Raw genomic sequence first — 21,951 nt, forward strand, 5'->3', positions numbered from 1 at the left:
AAAAAACACCAAGTCAGCTCATGTGTTCGTTCGCATGGAGACGAGAAAAGAAATCCAGGAGAATCACAGCTCACATAGGTAGGGACTCCCAGCGGCTCTATAATTAAGTCAAAGTACCGGGGGTACAAGACACCATAGATACATGCAGCATCATGTACCCGGTACTAAGTGCCCAGACATAACAGGCATCTACCCGAAGCAGGCTGTCTTGGCAAATCAAGCACCAACCTAACCAACAGCTGTAACAACGCACCATCACTATCACTCTATTTGGTATTGGGGTCAATTTCTACGGACCATTCACTGAAGTAGATCCTGTAGTGGGCTATCTCTTTAGTACTGCCGTGTTGATCTTTCAACGGCGCATTACTACCTGGGGTAATATGGTAGGTACTACTATGTTTGTGTACCTAGGTAATTAGAGGAGGGGATGTAGGTACCTCTTCAGGTACCAACTTACACTAAATGACAACCCCTCGAATTTCTTTGTGCTTTTCCTATCTCGGTTCATCTCCAGAGAGGTGTACACCCTTTTCTTGTTCATGTTTCCCAAATCTGATATCTCAGTGATTCTATCAGTTTACCAATTATACTATTTACGAATCAAAGTATTCAAAATGATGCTGTTCTATATCTTGGACCAACACAGTGGTGCTCGCTCAGGATGAAGCATTTGAAGTAGCAACACCTGCGCAGAGTCTGTTTCGATGAGTCGAAGTAAGCGTTTCTGAGCGTCCATGTCTCGTTCTGTCCCGAAGAGCTGCGGAGACACCCGCCAGTCTTTGAAGAGAACGGCCATCGTCGCGACGAACTCAACCTGCGAGAATTTCTTTCCTGGGCATGATCGATCCCCTTCAGACCAGGCTATGAATGTTCCGCGGGGAGGGGACTTCAACTCTTCCTCGCCATTTGTCCCCTTGGTAATCCATCTAGCCGGCCGCCACTCTAGGGAATCTGGGCCCCAATATCTGGGATGCGTGTGGAGTGCAGCGTAACTTGGGATCACCATTGTGTCTGGGGGTATGATGACGGATTTTTTGCCCACTTGTAGTGCCTGAGTCGAGGTCTCAGTCCACTTAGCTACCGGCACCGGGGTATATAATCTCACAGTTTCCAGAAGGACGGCATGGCAACGCGCGAGCCTCGGAAAGTCGTGATGATAATCCCATTCATCTGCCGTGCGATCTGCGAACACAGCACGCAGCTCTTCTGAAAGCCAAGTTTGGACCTCTGGGTTCGCTGCAAGAAAAGCGATGGCGAACATGAGCGTGTGTGCTGTCGTGTCATGTCCAGCAAAGTTGAAAACGAACATGTTGCCGTAAATCTCGGACTCGGTGAGCCCTCCTGAGGAACCGGGACCTGCGCTTGAAGACCTTGCTTCTTCATTTGAGGCCCGAATAAGCGACGAGAGAAGATTGCGATCTGAAGATACTCCTTCAGCATGTGCACGCTTTTCCTCTTCGTAGACGCTTGTCATATGCCGCTGAAAGGCGACGCATGCTTGGTGGACATTTCGTAGCTTAGCCGGAAGCCAAGGCCGAGAAAGAAACTTAGTACCTAAAGCCATGATCAGGACACAATTGTCCAAGACCATCTTCAGAGACTCTTTGTAGTTGAGGGCCGGGTTGGCGTTAACACTTTGATCATCTTGACTCTGAAACTTGAATGACTTTCCGAACCCGGCCTTGGAAAGGACGTGCAGGGAGAGAGTGCGAACATCATCAGCGGTTGAGCTTATAGCTTCCTTGCTAGACCAGAACTTCAACATGTCGGTGGCAAGGGTAATACTTTCAGTCCAGACAACCTCGCTAGTGGACTCATTGAAACATGACGCTGTGATCTTTCGCTGCTTCTTCCACTTTTCGCCATCGACCTATGTGTGTATTTAGCACACTGCATGGCAGGGAATAGTGGAAATGGATGGCTTACGGTCGCAAGGTTCGAACCAAATATACCGAGTAGCTCTAGACAATTGAAATTAGGCCCTCATACTAAGAGCTTTAAAGACGAGGGGGATGAACAACAACATCGTCATCCTACGTACCATATAGCTCTAACGGCCGTGTAAAATCGGACCGCCGTCGGAAAACCTCAAGCAGACTGTCAGAGCTGCAGAGATAAAGCCAGTTCCTGCCTGGTGTCACTTGCACATACGCATCCCCCATCTCAAGATGCGACCGACACTTGTCTTGAACCTCCCAACCCCTCCAGTTGTATCTGGTGAAGTTGTTGTCGCCGACGAAAGGGACGCGTCTGAATAGTGAAGTGACTTTGCGGTCAACAATCATCCAAAAGGGATTGCCATGACTGATCGGGAGAACCCTGATGGGGAGGCCGAGCTTGCGAGCAGAACGGTAGTTAATCAGTAGGCAAACGGCAGAGTAAGTAGCCCAGGCAAATGCCACAGAGAGCAAGACGGTGCTGGTTAGTGAAATGAAGGCCATGATGCATGGGCAGACAGCTAGGTCTCTGGCTCGTGGCACACAAGTCCAGTCCTTAGCGGAGTGTTTGCGAGGCAACGGATAGCTGTGGGTTGAGCGGGCAGGACGGCACTCAGATGAGAAACCGACACGGATTCAGGCGTGGCATAGACGCGATCTTGGTCAGGGTCGCCAACTTGGGGAGGGGACATGAAGAGTTGGTGGGGTGCTGAGACAGTGAGACCAAAGAGACTGAACTCCCCGGGAGCTGCATGTTGGTTTGTTTGTGTTGCCTGCAAGTTCCTTACGGGTGCAGCTGAAGACGCCAAACTGAGCTCTCACATCATGCGCCGGCGGCCAGCCCAGCTGGCTATCGCACGATGCTACGTCGTATTCGTGGATGCCGTATTGTTAATAGGTGGAAGCACGCCATGGTCATTTCTCACACACGCTTCCAAGTCCCTCCGCTGACTTTGGACGTGTGGTGCTATTTGTCGGGCCAAAATCCCACACAAAAAGGCGGGAGGAGGCTCAGACAAAGAGAGCCGCCTCAATGTGACTTCAGCAATCCCCTCATTTCAGGCAATGCGACCTACATACATATGATAATGTAGGTCGTATCTATGTAGTACCGGTACCCAGAGGTATATATACCTATGTACGTACTTACTGCACTGCACAGCGTTCAGCAGTGGTTTCGAAATGCGACGCAGAGCTAGGGCGCCTTATCTGCCTAGGCCAAAACCGCCTTCTAGGTACCTATAGCCCATCCCTGCTACAGCTTCTATAGCCCACACATTGCTACCTATGTACTTCTCCTTCACTCATTGGTATCCCAGTGAATCGTTAACTTCTATTTATACTTAACTATCCTTTCTATATTTATACCTAGTTTTTTAAATACATTATCAACATGTGTTTTATCATTTCTGTATGTTTGGCAATCTTGAAATGTGACCTTGCACATAGGTAGCGAGGTTTGATTTAAAATATCGTAGGGGGTGGGAGGGAGTGTAAGTAACCAAGCCGTCAGGAGAGCTTTGCCTGCTGCTCCATGACAGTAGTCAACGGTGCTTTTAGACACTTGCTTTTTGAGTACACCGGGGTGATGTCGAGTTGTTGGCTGTATGGTGTGTATTGCGCCGGACGCCTTGTTAGAGCCATGCGCCAATCATCAAGGCGTGATATCATCATAAGCCTGCCTCGCTCCGTTGCGATGAATACCACTCTCCTCAGAAGTATTTCCGACCAATGTCATCCCTCTATCATCCAGTTATTTGTGCCATGGAATAGACTTTTGTCAAACCCACCGCTAACATGGCTCTGACTCCCAACGCTCTCTTCGTGTGGTGCCAGGGATGGTGGACCATGCTAGACCCATGGTCTTTGGCTGTCATTTTTCTAACCCTGTGTTATTCTGTCTGGAGATTTTGGTGCTTCACGTTGAAGCCATGGTTATATCCTCGACAACCCGTAGAACTACCTTATTGGATACCTTGTAAGCTGGAGAAATGCCCTCTCGATGAAATCTTCTGATGTTCACTAACTTTTTCTTTCAAGTTCTCGGTACGTGTCATTCCAGAAGTGATGAGTCTGACCTGACGAGTTCCCCCAGGCCACACTCTGGCATTCTTTGGTAACTCTGATAAGCTGCTTGAGCGAGGACTGTATGTGAATTATCTCCGTCCCAGCCCAGGCAAAACCCGACTGACCGTATCAAAGAAACTACACGAAACGAACTCATGAGATCTACGCTATCCAGCTTTTGGTGAAGAAGCTCTATATCATCACCTCGCCAGCGGATGTTGCAGCTGCATTCCGCGACACGGTAGCATTGAGGTTTGATGGCCACTTGAACGAACTGTTGCTCAACTTCGGATTCAACGCAGATGCTATCCGCCGTGGATGGCACAACCCTAAACCTGGTGATTGGTGCTACATTCCCAACAATCCCATCAATCCCAAGCAGTTGAATTTCATTCACCTTACGGAAGACATCTATAAAAAACAGCTTCTCCCTGGTGGACGAATGGACGAGATCTGTGCAGCGTTTCTCAATGCGCTTCACAAGTCCATTCATCGCGATAAGCTTGAGAACTGGGGTTCTTCAGTCGGAGGAAAGACAAGAAGAATTTCTCTATACTCACTATGTCGTTTAGCTATGGTTGATGCCGCAACTAGATCCATGTTTGGTTCTCATCTCCACGATATTGAGCCTGATATCGTCGACAATATGCTAAAGTTTAACGACTATGCATGGATGGTCTTTTTTCGCTACCCTGACTTTTTTGGATTACCCGTTACAGAGCCAAGGAGAAAGATCATGGATGCTCTTAAGGTCTTCATCCAGCTCCCCCCAGATCAGAGGAAAGAGCAGTCTTGGTCTATTGAAACCATTATTGCAGCACAGGAAATCGTTGGTATTGACCTGGAAGCAAGAGCATCAGTTATCTTGATGATCTTTTGGGCGTAAGTGAAGCATTCGAGCCCTCAGTCTCATATACTGACAGTCGTAGCGCGAACTCTAACGAATACAACATCTCGTTCTGGGTGTTAGGGTATTTGCTCTATGACGAGAACCTCTTCTCGTTAGTAAAGGCCGAGACCGACGCTGCCTGGGTTTCTGGCACACTGGATATCAAATACTTGTGCGCTAACTGCCCACATCTTGAATCAATCTTCCACGAAGCGTTACGCTTGAACGGCGCCGCCATGGTCAGCCGTGTTGTCCTTGAGAAGACCACAATTGGAGGCAAAGAGTTGAAACCCGGTGATTCGATCCTAATTCCATCGCGGCAAATCCACACAAATGAAAACGTATGGGGCTCGAACAACAGGGAATTTCGCGCCGACCGATTCTTGAAGAATAGGTCTTTGGCCCGGCATTCTTCGTATCGGCCATTTGGCGGGGGCCTCACTTACTGTCCTGGTAGAGTTCTCGCGAAGGAGGAGGTTTACGGGTTCATTGCCATTCTGTTCCACCGTTTCAACTTGAAGCTAGCATTAACTTCCGAGGGCTTGAAACCGCCGTTCCCCTCTTTGAATGATTCCATTCCAGCCCTGGGAATAACAGGTCCTCTAAAAGACGCGGATATCCTTGTTGATATCACCCCAACTGAGCAGTAAAGCCAGCTACTTCAGAAGCTGGGTTTACCGAACACATTATGGTGGTATTTTGTCATATAGCTCAGGTTAGCACATAAATTACATTACACTATTACTCGCAATAACGTGACCCCTTGACTGTGAGATGTTAGACGAGACATCTCAGCGAAAAATACTATCACCAAACCTCCCCAGGCCGCTAGTTTAGGCAGGCAGTTTTAGTTCCCGCAAGTTCCATGTGCCGATCTTCCCATTCCAAACAACACTGCGTCAAGCCGTGCTCGTAGGCGGCGTAGTGTAGCAGGTGGATCCTCGAGAAAGCTGGAACCAGTAGCTAGTAGTCTAACCCATGTCATCATCGTGTAGGCATAGAATCTAAGACAGAGGCGACTTGACGAAATCTATAAATATCTTCAGCTGATATACTATATTTGAAAAGTCCAGCAAAGTTAGCCAAGTGTTGTGTCTCTCAATGGGTAATGGATGAACGGTAGTGCGCCATGTCTGAGCCTTTCTGGGGCTTTGGATACGCTCCAAAACTCACTCGCTCGAGTGAAACACAAAACAACCATTTGTTCCCTCCTCATGCAAGTCTTATGTACCGTAGTGGCGCAGGACAGGACACATGCTGAAGGGCGCTTAAGATCGGATCCAGGTGTCCACCCAACTTCTAAGTAGGTACTCTGCAGCTACCCAGGGACGACCCCCACTGATATACTGCAGACTAGTCACAACAGTCGCTATACTGTTAGTCTTTGGGGTTTTATGGCGCAATCCTAGATGCGGTTCTCTTCGACACCGAATCCCAACTCTTGGAGGAGCGGCAGCCTTGTCGGCGCAGAGAGTCGACTATAATTTCAAGTGACTCCCTGTCGTCTTATAGATCCTATCATTTGAGTGATGAGCCAAAGACCCCCCTCTTAGCTTTCATCATTAAATTCATAGTCAGATGCCTCCTATTTGATTACAGAGATCATTCGACTAGACCATGTTGTCTAACGATGCTTCCCCACCAGTTATGGCTACCCAGCTCCTTCACGTAAAGCAGCATACCTTTGAAGTAAGATGCTGGAGGTGTTCTTTAGCTCGTCCTCTTAACCTCCCTACTTGAGCCCTTCATAGTGTGATATAAAAAAAAGCTGACGATCTGATAGGGAACGATCTGGAGCTTTGCTGCTATCTCCTTTCTCTTCCTCGCCTTTAGACTATACTCGCGATTTTCCGGGCCACGCAGGCTTTACTGGGATGACGGATTCGTCATCCTCGCATGGCTCCTGCTTCTCTTATCAGCTATCCTTTGGACGTATATTGCCTCATATCTATATGCTTTCTATGATGTGATCAACGGATACAGCCAGCCAGGCCCCGCCTTCGTCCTACACTCAGAGCAGTACTATACTGGGCAGCTCATCGTTTTGGTTTTCTTCTACAGCGGACTTTGGTCTGTGAAATTCTCTTTCTTGTTCTTCTTCAGAAGGCTTGGGGAGAATGTTAGCAGGATTCGATATCTATTATGGGTGGCTTTCTTCTTCACTACTGCTACCTACTTGGTCTGCATCGGGACTATACAGTATAGGTGTTTGGCGAGACCGTTGGCAGAGATCCAGGCTCATTGTTCCTCCGAGGCGAACATTGATTTCACTTTGGTCACATTAAAAGTGAACACAGCCCTTGATATCATTACTGATAGTCTTAGTAAGTCTTGTACTTTCCAGCGTCACTACCGTTGCCGTTACCAATATTTCTCTAGTCTCGATAATCCCCATTTCTCTAGTATGGAACGTTCAGATTCCAACTCGGAGAAAGATGGCTCTGATAGGCATCTTCTCTCTCGTGCTTGTGACAATTGCATTCGCCATAGTGCGTGTTGTTGTAGTGAGTGAGTTGACGCACCAGCCTGATGTATCGTGGCTTTATCTATGGAGTGCTATTGAGCAAGGCGTTGGTAAGCTTGTATATCCAGTCCGCCACGGTAGAGTAAATCCTCCCTATTGCGAGTCGCTAACCACTGTGTTCTCACTAGCAATTATTGTAGCTTGCTTGTCTGCCTTCCCCCATCTATTCGCACGCACAACCCATCGTGCTGCAAATCCACGATTCATTCCACAGAAGGATTCAGATGGTGGGATACGTGTGAGAAGGCCATACTGGGATTTCAGCACCATTGGCATGTCAACATTTAACCAGACTGGCGGGGACTTGACCTACCTCAACGAGCAAGAGGAAGGCCACCCACGGTACTCAGCTACATCGTCGATGCGGGAATTGGGCGTCCCTCAACACGACCATGGGCGTTAGTAGAGCCTATCTAGTATGGAATCGCCATAGTGAACACTTGGAGATACCTAGAAAAGAGTACGATGTCAACTGGCACACACGATCAGATTAGGATTTTCCCTCCGGTGTACAGAGTAGTGGTAGTAGGCAGTGAACAATATCAAAAATAAATTCCCAATAATCATAATCCTGGCTGCATGGCTTTGTCACTTCACGCTGCAGTGTCTCAACGTTACTTTAGGTGCTTGGCGCATGATTTATGGACAGAGCAGTCCACGGGTTCAGCCTCTCAGTGCATCGCTGGTCATCGGCACTCGCCTGAATCGACCTTCCGAGCAGGTCCGTGTCAGGACTTGATGTTGGTGATTGTAAAAAACCACTTGCATCTATGATTGGTGGTTATGGCGCTGATGATTCCGATGTAGGTACCTAGGTGGTATGTACTGTATACTTTATGGGGCTAGTGGGCCCTATGGAATAGGTACCTGTCAATAGTCGTCGCAGCCAACAGCGAACACTGTGTGAGCTCGACTGTGCTCTAGTTGGTTTGTAGACTTTCATACTCAACTGTGTTCGCGGCCTACATATTCTTTGCTCCAGGTAACTACTACTCCTTAATGGGATCTAAGTAGCGTCAATAGTTAGCACGGCATGTTGCATACCTCTTGTGAATTGGGTTTGGCGAGGTTGGTGCTGAATGTATCGAATGTATCGGATCGGGCCGGTCCATAAAGATACCAAGCATGAGGCTCTTTAGAGGACGCCTAATGTATCCTCCCCCACGTACCTCCTTACCTAGCCAAGTACTGGTACTTGGTGTCCCGTGACACCCTACGACTTATGTATATTCCTAGGTTCTTTGCGAATTGTGGCTATCCGCTGATGCTACCTACCTACATATGCATCAATAGGTGTCATGGTCTCGGCCTACTGGAAAATTCCGACTCTCCCTTACTTTGTGGATCGGGTAAGTGGTAAGTGGCGATGTGTGGCCGGGCAGCCTGCCATCACACATACCACATACCTCACAGGGGTCAGGCAGATGCAGCCACGTTCATAAGAACCCATCAGCAGGCTCGCAACGAGGCATCTCTTTTGGTAAGTGTATATTATACTTAGATAGTTGTGTAACAATGGCTGCATAGAAGGGCCTAACCTTGGTGGAAGAACCCGAAAATCTGACATGACAGTCTTACTTGTGTCTCGGGCCGTCTGATAAATACAACCAGTCCCATTGCATTGCACGATGGATAGAAGATAGATACCTAGATCATGCGTCTACGCCAATGCATGGATTGGAGTTGGTTGATTCATCTCTGACCATAGGCGTGGGGGGCCCATTGTCCAGGCAGCTGAGCGTCTAACAGTGGCTTTGAACCCGAAAATGCAACCCTCACGCAACTGAAAGCAATGGCTTACGGACCCGAAGGATCGAATTTCCATGTGCTAGATTTGACCAACATTACAAGACGCTGAGTCTGACGGGCTTTCGGGATGATAGAGTGTCTGTATGTCCCGTGTAGCAAGAGACTCTTTTTCTTTCCCCCTTATACAACTAAGAACTTTGTGTTATCGGTTTGAATTCCATCCCAGTATCCCGCTACCCATCAATCACTTCCGAAGATGCATTTTCAACAAGCCGCACCCCACGACATGTTGACCGATTTCTCCTTGCAAGCTGCTCCGTGCACACGCCACGTGGGTGATCGACCGCGTCTCCCTGGGGTGATCCTAGCCGTGGTCCTACTCTCCCTTCCCATTGTTCAGTTCACAGGGGAATCATACGGATTATCTCCATCCACCTCAACAGGTATGTCTCTAAAGATGGGAGACTTCACTATTCATAAAGCTAATATCATAAGGCGCATCTCTTATGGTTGTAGTATTGGGCTTCATAGTAAGAGTGCTCAGCCCAATCTCAATTCAGAACAAACCAAACTCAATTTATACTTTCAGGTAAATTATATGAATCGGTTCGGTACTCAATATATTGTGTTATAAGTGACTTGGAAGGCGTTTGGCGTTGGCATACCGGGGCTATAAACTCGTTGAAAATGCGAAGTCTTCCATGTTAAAGAAGATCGATGAACATATTTTTAACCCCCCGGAAATATATTACAAATTTATCAATATGACTAATACTTACAAAGAGCTAAATCAAGTATCAATTTCTGATCAGGTTTTATCTCTAATCTTCAAATATATCGGTTTCTCGTAATTCCATGCTACGCTGGCCGGTTCTGAAGTGTCTGTCAAACTGATAATACATGAGCCCCTTTTCGTTACAACCAGGGCATGGAAAGGGGTTAGAAATCAAGCTATCCGAAGTACAATAATTTGTCATAGCGACTGCAGTTCAGGTCGTCCTTTCTATCCCTCACTGATTTTTAGGAGCTGAACTTGGCTATGTTGATAAAATATCCGCTCATTGCTAACTTCCAGGGTCTGCCAATATCGCATACTTATCCCGCGGGACACATGGGCCGACACCTCATCGCATTAGGTACGGCGATGGGGTCTTCCTTGTGACTGAAAACGCGATTTCTCTGGTGTACAGCCTGAGCGCGATGACCTGCTCTTGGGCTCAGATATACCTTTGTCTTTCCTAAACTATCACACGGCCGCCTCCCACCACTGTTTGAAGACCGTACGATCAAAATTTGCAGGTAGCACACGTACAGGGGCATAAGTGTCAGAAAGGGAAGGCGGTGATACTTGCGTTCCACATACTGGAATGCTAGGAATCTGTATATAAGACCTTCATCCAGCCAGATAACTGTATTGTAACTTAGACTTCTAGATAATCTAATGGGATCACATGTACTACTCTTGACAATAAGAAGGTATTAAGCTTGTTCATCGCTTTTAAGATTCATGCTTTTGACAACATGTTCATGTTGCTGGCTCGCAAGTAGCTCCTCCAATACCAGCTTCGTTTTTCCCTCCGCAGGAAAGCTACATGTTCATTATCCATCCCCACGCCTTGTTTCGTGCCGTCGGTTTATGGGCAGTTCAGTTTCTCCATATTTTCAAGTTACCGAACGGCGCCGAGCCAATTTCCCTGAGTTTAAACGCTTCCTTGCCCAGAATACAAAAACTTCACACAGATGTTAGATGTATCAGACTACCTTGGAAAGATCTGGGAAGGGAGCCTCCGATGGAGCGGACGAGGAAACTTTCGGGATCCGTAATATGCTCACCCGTGTTAGTAGCATGCATATTCCTGCTCACCATAAGCAGCGGGATCGCACGAAATTGGTAACATCGGGTCGCGTGATGGAGGCGTTCTAATGTAAGTTCCAGTACACGCAGCTAACCTACCGAGGGGGCAGCTCGATTGACCCGCGTTACACATTGATGCAAAGCTAGTAAGGCTGGGAGATAGGGGATGAGTGCCCGGCAGTATTTGGGTCAACGATGTCACCCCGCCACTTGCCCCATATCCTGATAACACGAGCTTAAGGCTCTTCGACAACCTCTTCCAAATTCTTCAGTATTGTTACAATACCAGATACGGTAAGTGCAGCCAGTCAGGTTCTCGACCTGACAACGTTCCATCTGTTGGTAGTGGCGTGATATAGTGCTGCATTTCAGTTCCGCCACACATGTAAGCCTAATACTCATTTATCTACTGACCCTAGCTAATTATAGTTTGGTTAAACCTTTGGCACACTCTAGCTATGCCCAATTACACATATGTGGTAGACGTGGTGGTCATATAATAGTCATACTTCGGTGACAACACTACGCTTATGCTAAATCCTTGGTTTCTGAATTGAGATAACCTTGAGGACCTTAGAGCGGGTAGAATCCTTCGACCAGCTGCCGAAATCTTGTTGACTTGGCAACTGACAGAGAAGGCTTTCGGTATATCTATTACCCGCCGCGTATGCCGAGCTAATACTCTAGATAATACATGTGTTAGATGTATGATGCATATGCAAGTTGTCGTCTCCAACCAACGTTCCCAAACTGAGGGGTTGCCTTTCTCATTTGTGAACCCAGATACAGTTTGACAACCTCGGTTGAGAATGGTGTACATTCCTACAGTCTTCAACGCTGTGGCTGTGCCAGAGGATGAAATTCAAGAAGGTGCGGAGCTAGGTTGGACAGTCAGAGCCTACTAGTCATATGATAGAATTGCTGTTGAATCCCATGTCAGTTTGGACGTGGTTCATATGTCTTTAACTTTGCCCATTTTATACCGTGATTAACAATTATCCCCAGTCCTATCTGAAGGGGAAACAACGAATTGTTTTGTACACGCGGTGCTAGGTTCTCTGCGATGAACAGCAAAATTGACGCTGAGCTCTTTGACGGGACGGCTTAGCTTGTATTTCCTGAAAGTGAGTAATAGTCTTGAATCCTCGTACCAAACAGGCGGAAATAGCCAGAGTGGTCATCGCCCTATTCCATTTTTATCGTCGATTTCAATGACTGGTTCGGTCGTAGCTGATGAATCATTGCGACTTAGTTATAAGCTCTTGTTATGGCATTGTTGGTCAGGGTGATTAAATTGACAAATGCTTCTGTATCTACATATAGCGTTTAAAAATCTCCTGCGTGTAGTCCCATACTTTGTCTTCCGCTTTCTGTCGAAGCTCCGCAACCACCTTAGAGTTGGGAGTGCAATCGCATTTGTAGTTGACGAGAAACAATCCTTTCCCCGTCTCATTCATAGTGTTAACACCAATCTTGCCGTTCCAGGGAGTACCCTGACCTCCGTAAGCCGCACTGGTACACTGGAACAAGTAGCGCTGTCCGGACTCTTCGTAACTGAAACCAAACAGCTCAATAATATGCTCGAGGAAGAGCCAGACAAACCACGCCCATTTCGAGTTCGGCTCATAGCCCCTGTTCACATTGCCTGTGTTTACCCAGCCCGGCCAGGAATGAAAGAAGGTGACTTCAGGATTTTCGCGTGCCAGCTTGTTCATAAACACAGTGTTCATTGTACCACAGTGTATCTGTCCGTTGATAGGACCGAAATTGGACGGTTTCCTCAATTCCATATCATCCAGGATAATGCCTGAGGTTCTCTCCAGGCCACCACCTAGCACACTGATAACCCTAGGATTCTCGGCCTCGTGAAGGAGGGGCAAGAGCTGCACAATGAAGAGCATCCGCGAGTAGTACGCGAGGGTCTGCGTAATTTCGATACCCTCGGCGGTGTCCTCGCGCGCACCGACGGGCGCATATCCGGTAGTGAGAAAGAGCAAGTCGATGCGTGATTCCTTTTCCTTGATAATCCCGCACACCCTGGTGACTTCTGCGAGCAGAGAGACTTCGCCTGCAATCCAGATGATTTCGGCCTTGGGGTTGATGGCATTCAGCTCCTCGATAAAGGCGCGTGTACGGGCCTCGGAGCTCTCGCGTCCGATGATGTATACTCTCACACTCGCACCGGTCGAAACTAGGGCCCGCGCCGTGTAGTTTCCGATGCCGGAGGTACCACCGACGAACACCGAGACACGTGGGCCGTCGGTGATTAGGACATTGGAGGCTTTGATCTGGCTGTAAGAAACCATGGCGTTTCGATCGGAGGATTTTTTTTTTTTTTGCAACTGTTCACAAAACAGCTTCAATAACGGGATAGTTTTGTCATATTTATTCTAAAATGCAAATGTTATTTTTCTGTCGGAATTCCGCCAAAGGATTCAGGTCAAGCTGAATGAGCTCGTCGGGGATGGCGTATCACGTGACCTCGCATGCCCCTATTTTAGTGCGGTTCACGATGGCAGCCTTTGGAACTTTTATGATCTCTAATAACTAAAGGGTTCTACTGAAATACTATCCGATCTCTAGTTATAATATTGTTTAAGTTTTATTACAAAAACACGTACGAAGTATATATCATATGAACATGAAAAAAAAGGTTTCATTTTTTGACACACGTAGCCAAAGGGGCATCGAGATGGGCCACCTTCGCCGCTACCTTAGGTGGCCATGTTGACTCATCAGGAAGAGCCTTGATAAGGAGCCGTATGTGGCCTCCTTCCGTTCGTCTTCATCATAGCTATCCATTACGCCCTTGGCTCTCTTCACCAAGATTGTTGTCGTTGGCGGACTCGTGTATTCTCCAAGTTTCCGTAAAATCCCATATACGTAGGCATTGGACACCTTGTTTTCACACAGGTACCCTTGGGATTATACGTGGACTAGGATTAAATGTACACAGACACTCTATGACGTTGGTCATTACATGAGCTCATTCCAAAGCTTTCGTGCCTAGAATATGACTATATAAATTGATCTTTAGCGTTGCGTCCCCGGTGTCGTCATACTAGGATAATAGGAATGAGGCTATCGTGGCATGGGTAGGCCGTAGCGGGTAGTCGTGGCGACCGAGCCTTGCCGTATATTCATAGATAGTGTAGGCGACTAAGTTTCCGCCCCCGTAACGTTTCATCTTATAATTGTGCAGGACTGCACCTCAGTTCCACGGCATCTTATCATATACTCTTGTCGGCTCGAGGTTAGCCAGCGGCTAGTGCACTATCCTCGCTGTGCAGGTCAGCAATTCTGACACGACGGTGGCGTACAAGATAAAGGGTAGCTGATGGAAATAATAGGAGACAAAATTCTGCGTCAAAAATATGAAAGTATGTATATCAATCCGGCGAAGTTAATATACTGTCCTCGCTAGATGCGAGTCTAGCTTCCCCGTGCTGTTTCTCCAACTTATTCTCTTTAATGAATCCCCCTAAATAGCTACTAAGCGAGTAGTCCATTCAAACTTCATCGAAACATGCCGATTGCGGGATATCTCAGAATGAGTGGTTCAAGCATCTACCCGTGAACTTAACGCCCATTCCGCATATCGGATGCGTCAGGTTCGAGGACCCTGTACCGCAAGTGGCGGCTCTTGCGCCTTACCTGTAGAATAGTTATGGGCCAACCTTAGAACAATACCAGTGCTGTGATAGGTGACTCAAATTATGCCTTGACAGCTGGAAGTGAAAAAAACCTACAGATTGACGTACATCCGGGCTTCATATCAAATCCATGCTGTCATGAAAATGTACTTCCGAAGCCTTATCAGCAGTCATCTCGCTGTTTGTTCTGCAGGTTTGTCACAATCTGAATCTGCTACCTATGATAGGAATGCTGCCGGACCTGTTGAGGACTTCTGACCCCGAAGTAGCCAATGGCAATTGAAATACACTTGGTCTTTTTCTGGATCGATGTAGTCAGCCGGACTGTTATACGCGTACAAGATGAACATGCAGTACGTATTGCCTTCGGCCATCCCGAAGGCCAATGAAGGCTGTTCATGATCTTCAGAGACACGCAGGCAATACCTATTGGAAAGTGAGGTTGTACAGACTTCGCTTTCTGAAACAAGCCAATGGGGCCTATGCGGCCAGGGCTGGCAGACTAGCTGGAGATAGAGTCAAGTCAAGCCCCCAATGCCAAGGTGGAATTGGTTGGTCAAGGACTCCTGCAACCCTAGTTGATCATCGTAATGTGGAGAGCTTCAATTCCAAGCCCAGTTACTTTGCCCTTATTATCCGGACGGCATGCTTTCCGACAACTCCCAGGCTCCCTTTAGCTTTCTAAACAGTCTTGGTGAGAACATGAGTGGATATTGCGGAGAATCGAAATGAAAGTCTAATTGTATGTAGAGAATAGAGATCACGACCTCTTACGTCAAAGGCCATCATTTTAAGCCTCTAGTCTGCCTCTCCAATTTCTTGGAGTAGGTAATCAAGACAGTGTATTTTAAAAGCCTCATGACGTAGGCATATAGCGGGGTTGCAATCACCAGAAATAAGCGAGCCAGGCCATTGAAGGTGTATTGTGTTGTACCGGTATTGTTCCAAGACCGAGTTTGACCGCCTCCATGAGGGGTGTACTCCTTAACAGTGGCGCGTTCTCAGAGCTTTGAGTAGACTCTGCTCACTCTCTGGCATATTCAGCTGAGTCAATCCATCCTAACTGGCTCATTCATTCTAATAGCTTCACTAGGTACGCACTGTTTAGATTCAATTCGGTTCGACCACCAATAGCGAGGAAAAGGAGGAAGATGCTGTGCTACCTAAGTACATAGTATGTTACAATTAGCCCATTCTATTTTTACCATTTTCACCTCTCGCTGATCTGTGTGGCCTACATTAAATCACGTTAATACACACATTCCGTGGTAATCTAGTATGAATGCTTTCGGGGGCCAAGCCGATACCAGGTGCACGATAAAAGAAGCGTTGCATTATCTTCACGAAGGGAGGGGTTTGACTAGGCTGAGCTACTCCGAATTCCAGGGTTGATAGGTATTTCGGGTAGTTCCATTACCTGATTATGTACACTATAGATAGGTCGATACCACTCTATAATGGTAGGACGCTCTGTCGTGTATAAATTCTAAGACACATCACTCCACTCGGTACTGTAGCTGGCGGAAACATGTAACACAGCACCGAATTTATATACCTCAGCCAATAATGTCACAGGAATATAGACCTACAGCTCATTCTATGCACCATGCATTGGCAGCCTAGTGATCTAATTTTAGTCAACAGAGCTATTGGTTAAAGAATCGTTATATATATAGAACACCTTTAATCAAGACGAGGCTGCCAAAACAGGCAGGGTCGCACAACTTAATGATTGTTGAATTACTTGGGCTGTGTAGGCATAATTGCAGGCCTTCTCGACAAGTGGATATGTATAAAAGAGTCAATAGAGTGATATCTCCAGAATCGGGCGAAGTTGGCCAACCCTCCCGTCATGAAAGCATGCAACTAGAACGCGCATCGCGGTAGAGTGCACTTCAGAGAAGAAGCTCCAGAAACATCAGGGCTCACGAGTTTGATCGCATCCCGGTTGCGGCGCTTTGAGTAAGCAATGACCTAGTTCCTTCGGAAACAGCTTCGTTAACTCTAAAGTTTACAGTATCACATAAGGGGTTATAGCCTAAGACAAGATTTAATTAGCCCCAAGTCGCAAGAGAGCCAAAGTTACAATGGCGTCTACGACGCCTCACGACAGAGTTGATGAAAACCTCAACGACGCAATCACATTTCATATTCATCGTACCCCGACTTTAAATAGTCAAGAGAGAAGCACACTGCTCTTGGAAGAGACTCTAGGCCGCGCTGACGAAAGCCAAGAGTCGGATCTATCTAGTGCGGAGTGTAGTAGACCATCTTCGACGACTGCAAACAGTCAAGAAAGTAACACATTGCACTTGGAAGATAGCCCAAGCTGCGCTGATGAGAGCCATGAGCCAGTCCTATCCAATACAGAGCATAAACGGCCATCTGCTGCACCTACCCAGCCAATTGACCAGCTACTTCCAGTCGCAGAGTCCCTCAGTCGCATGGGATTGTTTTGTATCGTAGGAGGCTCGTTGTGGATTCTCGGAGCGTTTGGGTTTCTCACATTCCTTTGGTTTGGCCACGGCTCTAAAGAGGCAGCTGATGCAACTAAGTTATGGCGTTTTATCGCCTTGCACCACTACTTTCCTCAGGCTATTACTCTTTATACCCTTGCACTACGAGTTGCAGTGAGCTTCCAGGCCGTCGTCTGCACTTCGATGATTGCTGCAATCGTACTGGAGAAACATGGCATACAGAGGACCCAGGTGGCATGGCTTTCTGTTATGCGCGGCATCAATAACGGGCCGCTCAAGCTATGTGGCCTTCTAGTGTCATCAAATGGCATTGCCACTCTTCTCCGCCGAGTAGAACTCTGGCTGCTATTCCTTATAGTTATTGTCACATCAGCGCTTCAGTTCTCTTCTACTCTCCTCCTTTCAGACCTCAAGGACTTCACCATTGTTGGAGACCTAAATCTTACCCAGTTCAACGATATCTTATTGTACGACAAGGATGATTTTCACGTGGAAGCCTTGGGGTTACAGTTTATTTCGCAGTCTCCGGTGTATGCAGTTTTCGGCGAGGCTCAGGCTAACTTCAACGCCACTCCGAGTCCAAATGGACTGAGCGATACTGGTCTCATTCAAAGGTCACTTCTACCCATTCCCGCGTCTAGCGCTCGGTCTTCGGTTAGGAAAGTCGAGGCTACGTCTGTTGTTATGACTTCACAATCCGCGTGCATCCGGCCCCAAATCAATGCTACGTATAATAACACCCTTTTCTATGATATCGATGTGTCGGATGTCTTTGGATACATCTCTGGGACAGTTGATTATAAACGAAGCTTCGATAATGCAGAAGTGAAACGAAGCAGTCTATGTGATACGGATACAGGCTGTGAGGACGTCGCTTTTGAGTGTCCCATTCCAAGCGGTACGACAGGCGACTGGCAAACAGTCACTTGTCTCATCGATGGTCTTGTTGGAGGAGGTGGACCTGCCAACTTTGATCCTATATGGGATTCAGCAGGCGGGGTCTGGTCTCCAAATGCATCTGTTGTACTAGTTATCACGACAAACATGGACTATAAAGACTGGAGAGCTGCGACTAATAGTACGCTGCCTACTGGTAGCCCGTACCATGAGTGGCAGAGCTACGAAATTGGCACCAGTCAATTCGTCAACATAAGTCTATGCGCGTCTGGGTTCAGCCTTGGCCGCTTTCATACCTTAATGACCGCGCCTGGGCCTTTACGTGAGCCACAGACCGACTTGGTTCTCACCTCTAGAACTTATAGCACAACAGATGTCCAAAGATTTATGGGGGTGAGCGAACCCCAACAGAGCCACTTTGACCGACAGATTCTCGATCTCGATATCCTCGGTGCTCCTACTAGCGATCTTAGGGAGTCCTCTCCCGCATCTCAGCTAGTTAATTATTCCACAGTGGGAGATGTTATGACGGTCGGAAGACTAACGACGGCCGTACTCGAGGTGATCATGTATTATCAACTTACCCCCGGATTCCAGCCAAACGTTAGCATGTCTCTATGCTACTTCTGCACCACTAACGGCTACTCAGTCAACCCAGAGATCAGCCTCTTATTCAGTGATGTTGTCTCTAGAACTGGGCGAGCTGCAAACGCTCTCCTATCACTTACAACGATCATCTTCGCTTCGGTATACTATACGTATCTTAGTACACTCCAAGTGCGCCAAGATGGCCGTATAGTGGCTGTTACTACTGTTTCGGCACCGGGACCATGTTCTAAAGGCATCAATAGCTGTTCCGGGTATGCCTCAGTGACGACATTGCTTGCTATACACCTTCTATGTGTAGCAGTCATCACAGTTGTCTACGTCCGCCAAATACGGTACTCACGCCATGGAAACATATGGCATACAATATCGCAGCTGACAGGAGACGGTTTGACCGATGTGTTCAAAGAAGCACAACATGCTAGTGATGCAGACGTAGAGCGTATAGTGGACAAGGATTACAAAGTTAAGGTAGGTAGGCGACGAGCAGGTGGACCTGTGGAGGCTGTTAACGTATAGCTGATCTCTAGTCGGTGTACCTCGAGAGCTGTTAGACAATTCTAGGAATATCTGGCTGTGGACTCTGGTAATAAGCCAAGAAGAACTTATGCTCATTGTTTTTGGCGCATTCAACAATCTGCTCCGTGGATGTCTCATATGTATCAGGGGGTTCTTCCCAAGTGAGAACAGGTCATATTGAAGACCTAGGCTATCTGTTTATGAGGGCTCGGAGGGAGCGACTACCGGACAAGATCGCGCAGGATCTTCTCTGCGTTCACCATCTTGAATTTGACAATGGTTTCTTTCCAAATCTATTCCTTTATTCTCATTCCTTCTTCAGTATAGATCATGAGTGCCATGCTACATTACCGAATAGTCAGGCCTCCACTCCAGATAGGGGGGAGGCGTTGCTTAGGGAGACTTACCATACCAATCGTTGAGAGGAGAGGAATTGGCCGTGAGTCTCTTCGCCCTGGTTGACGCCGCATCAGTGATAGTGCGAGTACCAACCTCCAGCTTGTTGGCTACACGTCTCTGGATCCTCTTAATCAAGGTAACCGAGAAAGTATGTTCAATCCCGCGGTTATACTCGGTGCTATGGCAGGAGCCGGGCGAGGAACAATTGATTAGGGCTACCGACGATGGCACCACTTCGCATAGTTTGGAAAGGAAGAACTGGCTAAGCAACTTGGCAACGAACATGCGATCAAGCGGATCTACTTTTCCCGGTACATCGAAGCTGGCTAACAGAGAGACGTTGTTTCGCTCCTTAAACTTGGTAAAGGCAGCTAGCTCGGACGACACAAGGGTTATGTGCGTGGGTTGCGACTGATTCACTTTCTTGGCTTTTATATTAATGGGAGAGAAGTGCGAAACGCAGGAGGGGCAAAACTTAGGTGGAGGATAGAGCATGAAGGAAAATAAATGCTGTTATACTGTCACATTAGGACACTCATCTGCATGATAATACGTAACGGACAAGCTGGTAGACATGGTGAAGTAGTATGTGAATATTCCACTTATAATCGTCGCTTATGGATGACTTGGTATAATTATAAAGTAAAGACTTCAATTTATAAACTACCTACTGCTAGTTCCGTAGCAGGCAACGAAATGACTTCTTCACTCAGCCCACTCTAAGAATTAGCATCGAACTAATTGGTGACTGTAGGTTAGGTCACAAAAAACTCACACTGACAACTTGCAGTCAATGAAGGGAGCGAAACCTCAGTCAACCATCGTGCATAAACAACAACTGCTCTATGTCTCTTGCGATAGCAATTCGATAATAGCTGTATTTCCAAACTTCCTTGCCAGATCCAGCGGCGAAAGTGTTTCCCCACCCGTCTTCATGATGGACTTCGTAGGCAAAGTCTTGTCAGCACCTCGCTCTAGTAGAAGTCGCACCATATCTTCTTTTCCAGCCCAGATGGCAAAATGGAGTGCATTCTGAGATCCGATCATCATGTCTTCGCATGAATGGTCATTAGATGTCTGGTATGTTTTATAGAATGCATCGACCGAGTAGCCTTGATCCGAAAGGTATCGGACCACCTCTACACGATCCGAGCTGCTCCCAAGGGCATGCGCGTAGGACGCGCGTGCTACTGGAGCACCATCCGGTGCACGGCCTGCGAGCTCTACCAAGGTTTTTACGGTACTGAGTGAGGCGATGCTGGCTGCGACTTCAATGATTGATAATCCTGAAGGGCTGGATAAGCCAGGGTTGGCGCCTTTGCTAAGACACCAAGACACAAGATCTGGGGCATCGAGTATGGAACTAAGTCAGACGGTTAATTGTGCTCGTGTTCAACATTGCAGTCACAGAGGCATGCAAAACAAAGAGTTCATGCTCCTAAAGAGGAAGTGAAACATACCTTATCAACGGTGGCCTCGTCTCCCCAAGCGGTTCATTGATATCCCAACCACTTTCAAGCAGGGCCTGCATGATTGTGGTGTCATGGGTTTCTTTCAACTTTAAAGCTGCAAAATTGATGACGGTAGGGGTAATAGAAAGCCCCTTCTGTAGAAGAAAGCGAACCACATCTGGATTGTTGTTTGCACACGCCAATCGCAGAGCGTTGGTGTCGCTGAACCAGGCTAGTATATTCGGCTGTACAATAGGCCCATTTGATGATGCGACTTCCCATTGTCTCGTGAAGCTCTCAACCTCACTTAAGGGTGCGTTTTTCCCTACCAATGTCTGGAATTCCAGACTGATGCGGTCCAGAGCTTTCGCTCGCTCGGTTAGATCGCTATCATTACGACTACCTGTGTCTGCCGTAGAGAAAGGCCGTATAGTGTGTAAGGCATGAAAATGTGGTTTCTCCCATGTGGAATCAGAGGAGTGGGAAGCGAGTTGTGAGAGGTCCATTGTGAAGGACTTAAGCGATTGTATTATCTTCTGAGTGAGAACCAAGAGTTCAGGAATTGAAAGATGTTAAGTGTGGTATTTAGACGATGGTGTAAGTCAGCTAGCAACTGACTAGTAGTCGCTGATCCTCCCCAATAAGGCAATACGAAGCAGCATGACCATCAGGGGTCGAGCTGTTCAATTATGTTATAGTATTTGTTCAATCATACGATTTGACATTTATACGAAAATGGACGTCATAATGGTAGATAGATGCAATTACTTACTTTATTTATAATAAGGCGGAACGGCGCGCGTTTGTAAGGATTCCCAATGACGTATTAGATCATCGGCGGCTGTGCTGTGTCGCCTGTCAGCATCTGTTGATCTACTTGGCATGATCCATAGTCAGCAATCCAACTGGATGTTAAGTACTAATT

At 47.2% G+C, this 21,951-nt stretch overlaps 7 protein-coding genes across 7 annotated transcripts; 3 read left to right on the plus strand and 4 right to left on the minus strand.

Annotated features, from left to right (window-relative positions):
- Positions 1–628: 628 nt before the first annotated feature.
- On the minus strand, positions 629–2,444 carry F5B22DRAFT_647664 (cytochrome P450; the record flags this gene model as incomplete). The annotated part of the gene is made up of 3 exons (XM_047978908.1): positions 629–1,873; positions 1,930–1,964; positions 2,045–2,444. 3 exons carry the CDS (start codon positions 2,442–2,444, stop codon positions 629–631), a joined length of 1,680 nt encoding a protein of 559 aa, XP_047829655.1.
- A 647-nt stretch (positions 2,445–3,091) lies between these two features.
- On the plus strand, positions 3,092–5,984 carry F5B22DRAFT_236726 (cytochrome P450). Its single transcript, XM_047969901.1, has 4 exons — positions 3,092–3,918; positions 4,036–4,087; positions 4,143–4,889; positions 4,937–5,984. Exons 1-4 carry the CDS (start codon positions 3,738–3,740, stop codon positions 5,544–5,546), a joined length of 1,590 nt encoding a protein of 529 aa, XP_047829656.1. The 5' UTR covers positions 3,092–3,737; the 3' UTR covers positions 5,547–5,984.
- A 97-nt stretch (positions 5,985–6,081) lies between these two features.
- Positions 6,082–8,281, plus strand: F5B22DRAFT_611247 (uncharacterized protein). Its single transcript, XM_047975266.1, has 5 exons — positions 6,082–6,199; positions 6,249–6,585; positions 6,680–7,220; positions 7,276–7,470; positions 7,549–8,281. Exons 2-5 carry the CDS (start codon positions 6,514–6,516, stop codon positions 7,821–7,823), a joined length of 1,083 nt encoding a protein of 360 aa, XP_047829657.1. The 5' UTR covers positions 6,082–6,199; positions 6,249–6,513; the 3' UTR covers positions 7,824–8,281.
- A 3,809-nt stretch (positions 8,282–12,090) lies between these two features.
- Positions 12,091–13,624, minus strand: F5B22DRAFT_237095 (uncharacterized protein). Its single transcript, XM_047969902.1, has one exon. The coding sequence runs from the start codon at positions 13,328–13,330 to the stop codon at positions 12,338–12,340; it is 993 nt and encodes a 330-aa protein (XP_047829658.1). The 5' UTR covers positions 13,331–13,624; the 3' UTR covers positions 12,091–12,337.
- Positions 13,625–16,522: 2,898 nt separating this feature from the next.
- On the plus strand, positions 16,523–19,373 carry F5B22DRAFT_237310 (uncharacterized protein). Its single transcript, XM_047969903.1, has 2 exons — positions 16,523–16,639; positions 16,695–19,373. Exon 2 carries the CDS (start codon positions 16,765–16,767, stop codon positions 19,174–19,176), a length of 2,412 nt encoding a protein of 803 aa, XP_047829659.1. The 5' UTR covers positions 16,523–16,639; positions 16,695–16,764; the 3' UTR covers positions 19,177–19,373.
- F5B22DRAFT_237321 (uncharacterized protein) lies at positions 19,373–20,189 on the minus strand. Its single transcript, XM_047969904.1, has one exon. It carries the CDS (start codon positions 20,068–20,070, stop codon positions 19,570–19,572), a length of 501 nt encoding a protein of 166 aa, XP_047829660.1. The 5' UTR covers positions 20,071–20,189; the 3' UTR covers positions 19,373–19,569.
- A 229-nt stretch (positions 20,190–20,418) lies between these two features.
- Positions 20,419–21,532, minus strand: F5B22DRAFT_656833 (ankyrin repeat-containing domain protein; the record flags this gene model as incomplete). The annotated part of the gene is made up of 2 exons (XM_047979995.1): positions 20,419–20,938; positions 21,036–21,532. 2 exons carry the CDS (start codon positions 21,530–21,532, stop codon positions 20,419–20,421), a joined length of 1,017 nt encoding a protein of 338 aa, XP_047829661.1.
- Between the last annotated feature and the right edge of the window lie 419 nt (positions 21,533–21,951).

The sequence above is a fragment of the Xylaria bambusicola genome, assembly GCF_022495145.1.
Source record: "Xylaria bambusicola strain CBS 139988 unplaced genomic scaffold F5B22scaffold_28, whole genome shotgun sequence".
NCBI classification, from domain to species: domain Eukaryota; kingdom Fungi; phylum Ascomycota; class Sordariomycetes; order Xylariales; family Xylariaceae; genus Xylaria; species Xylaria bambusicola.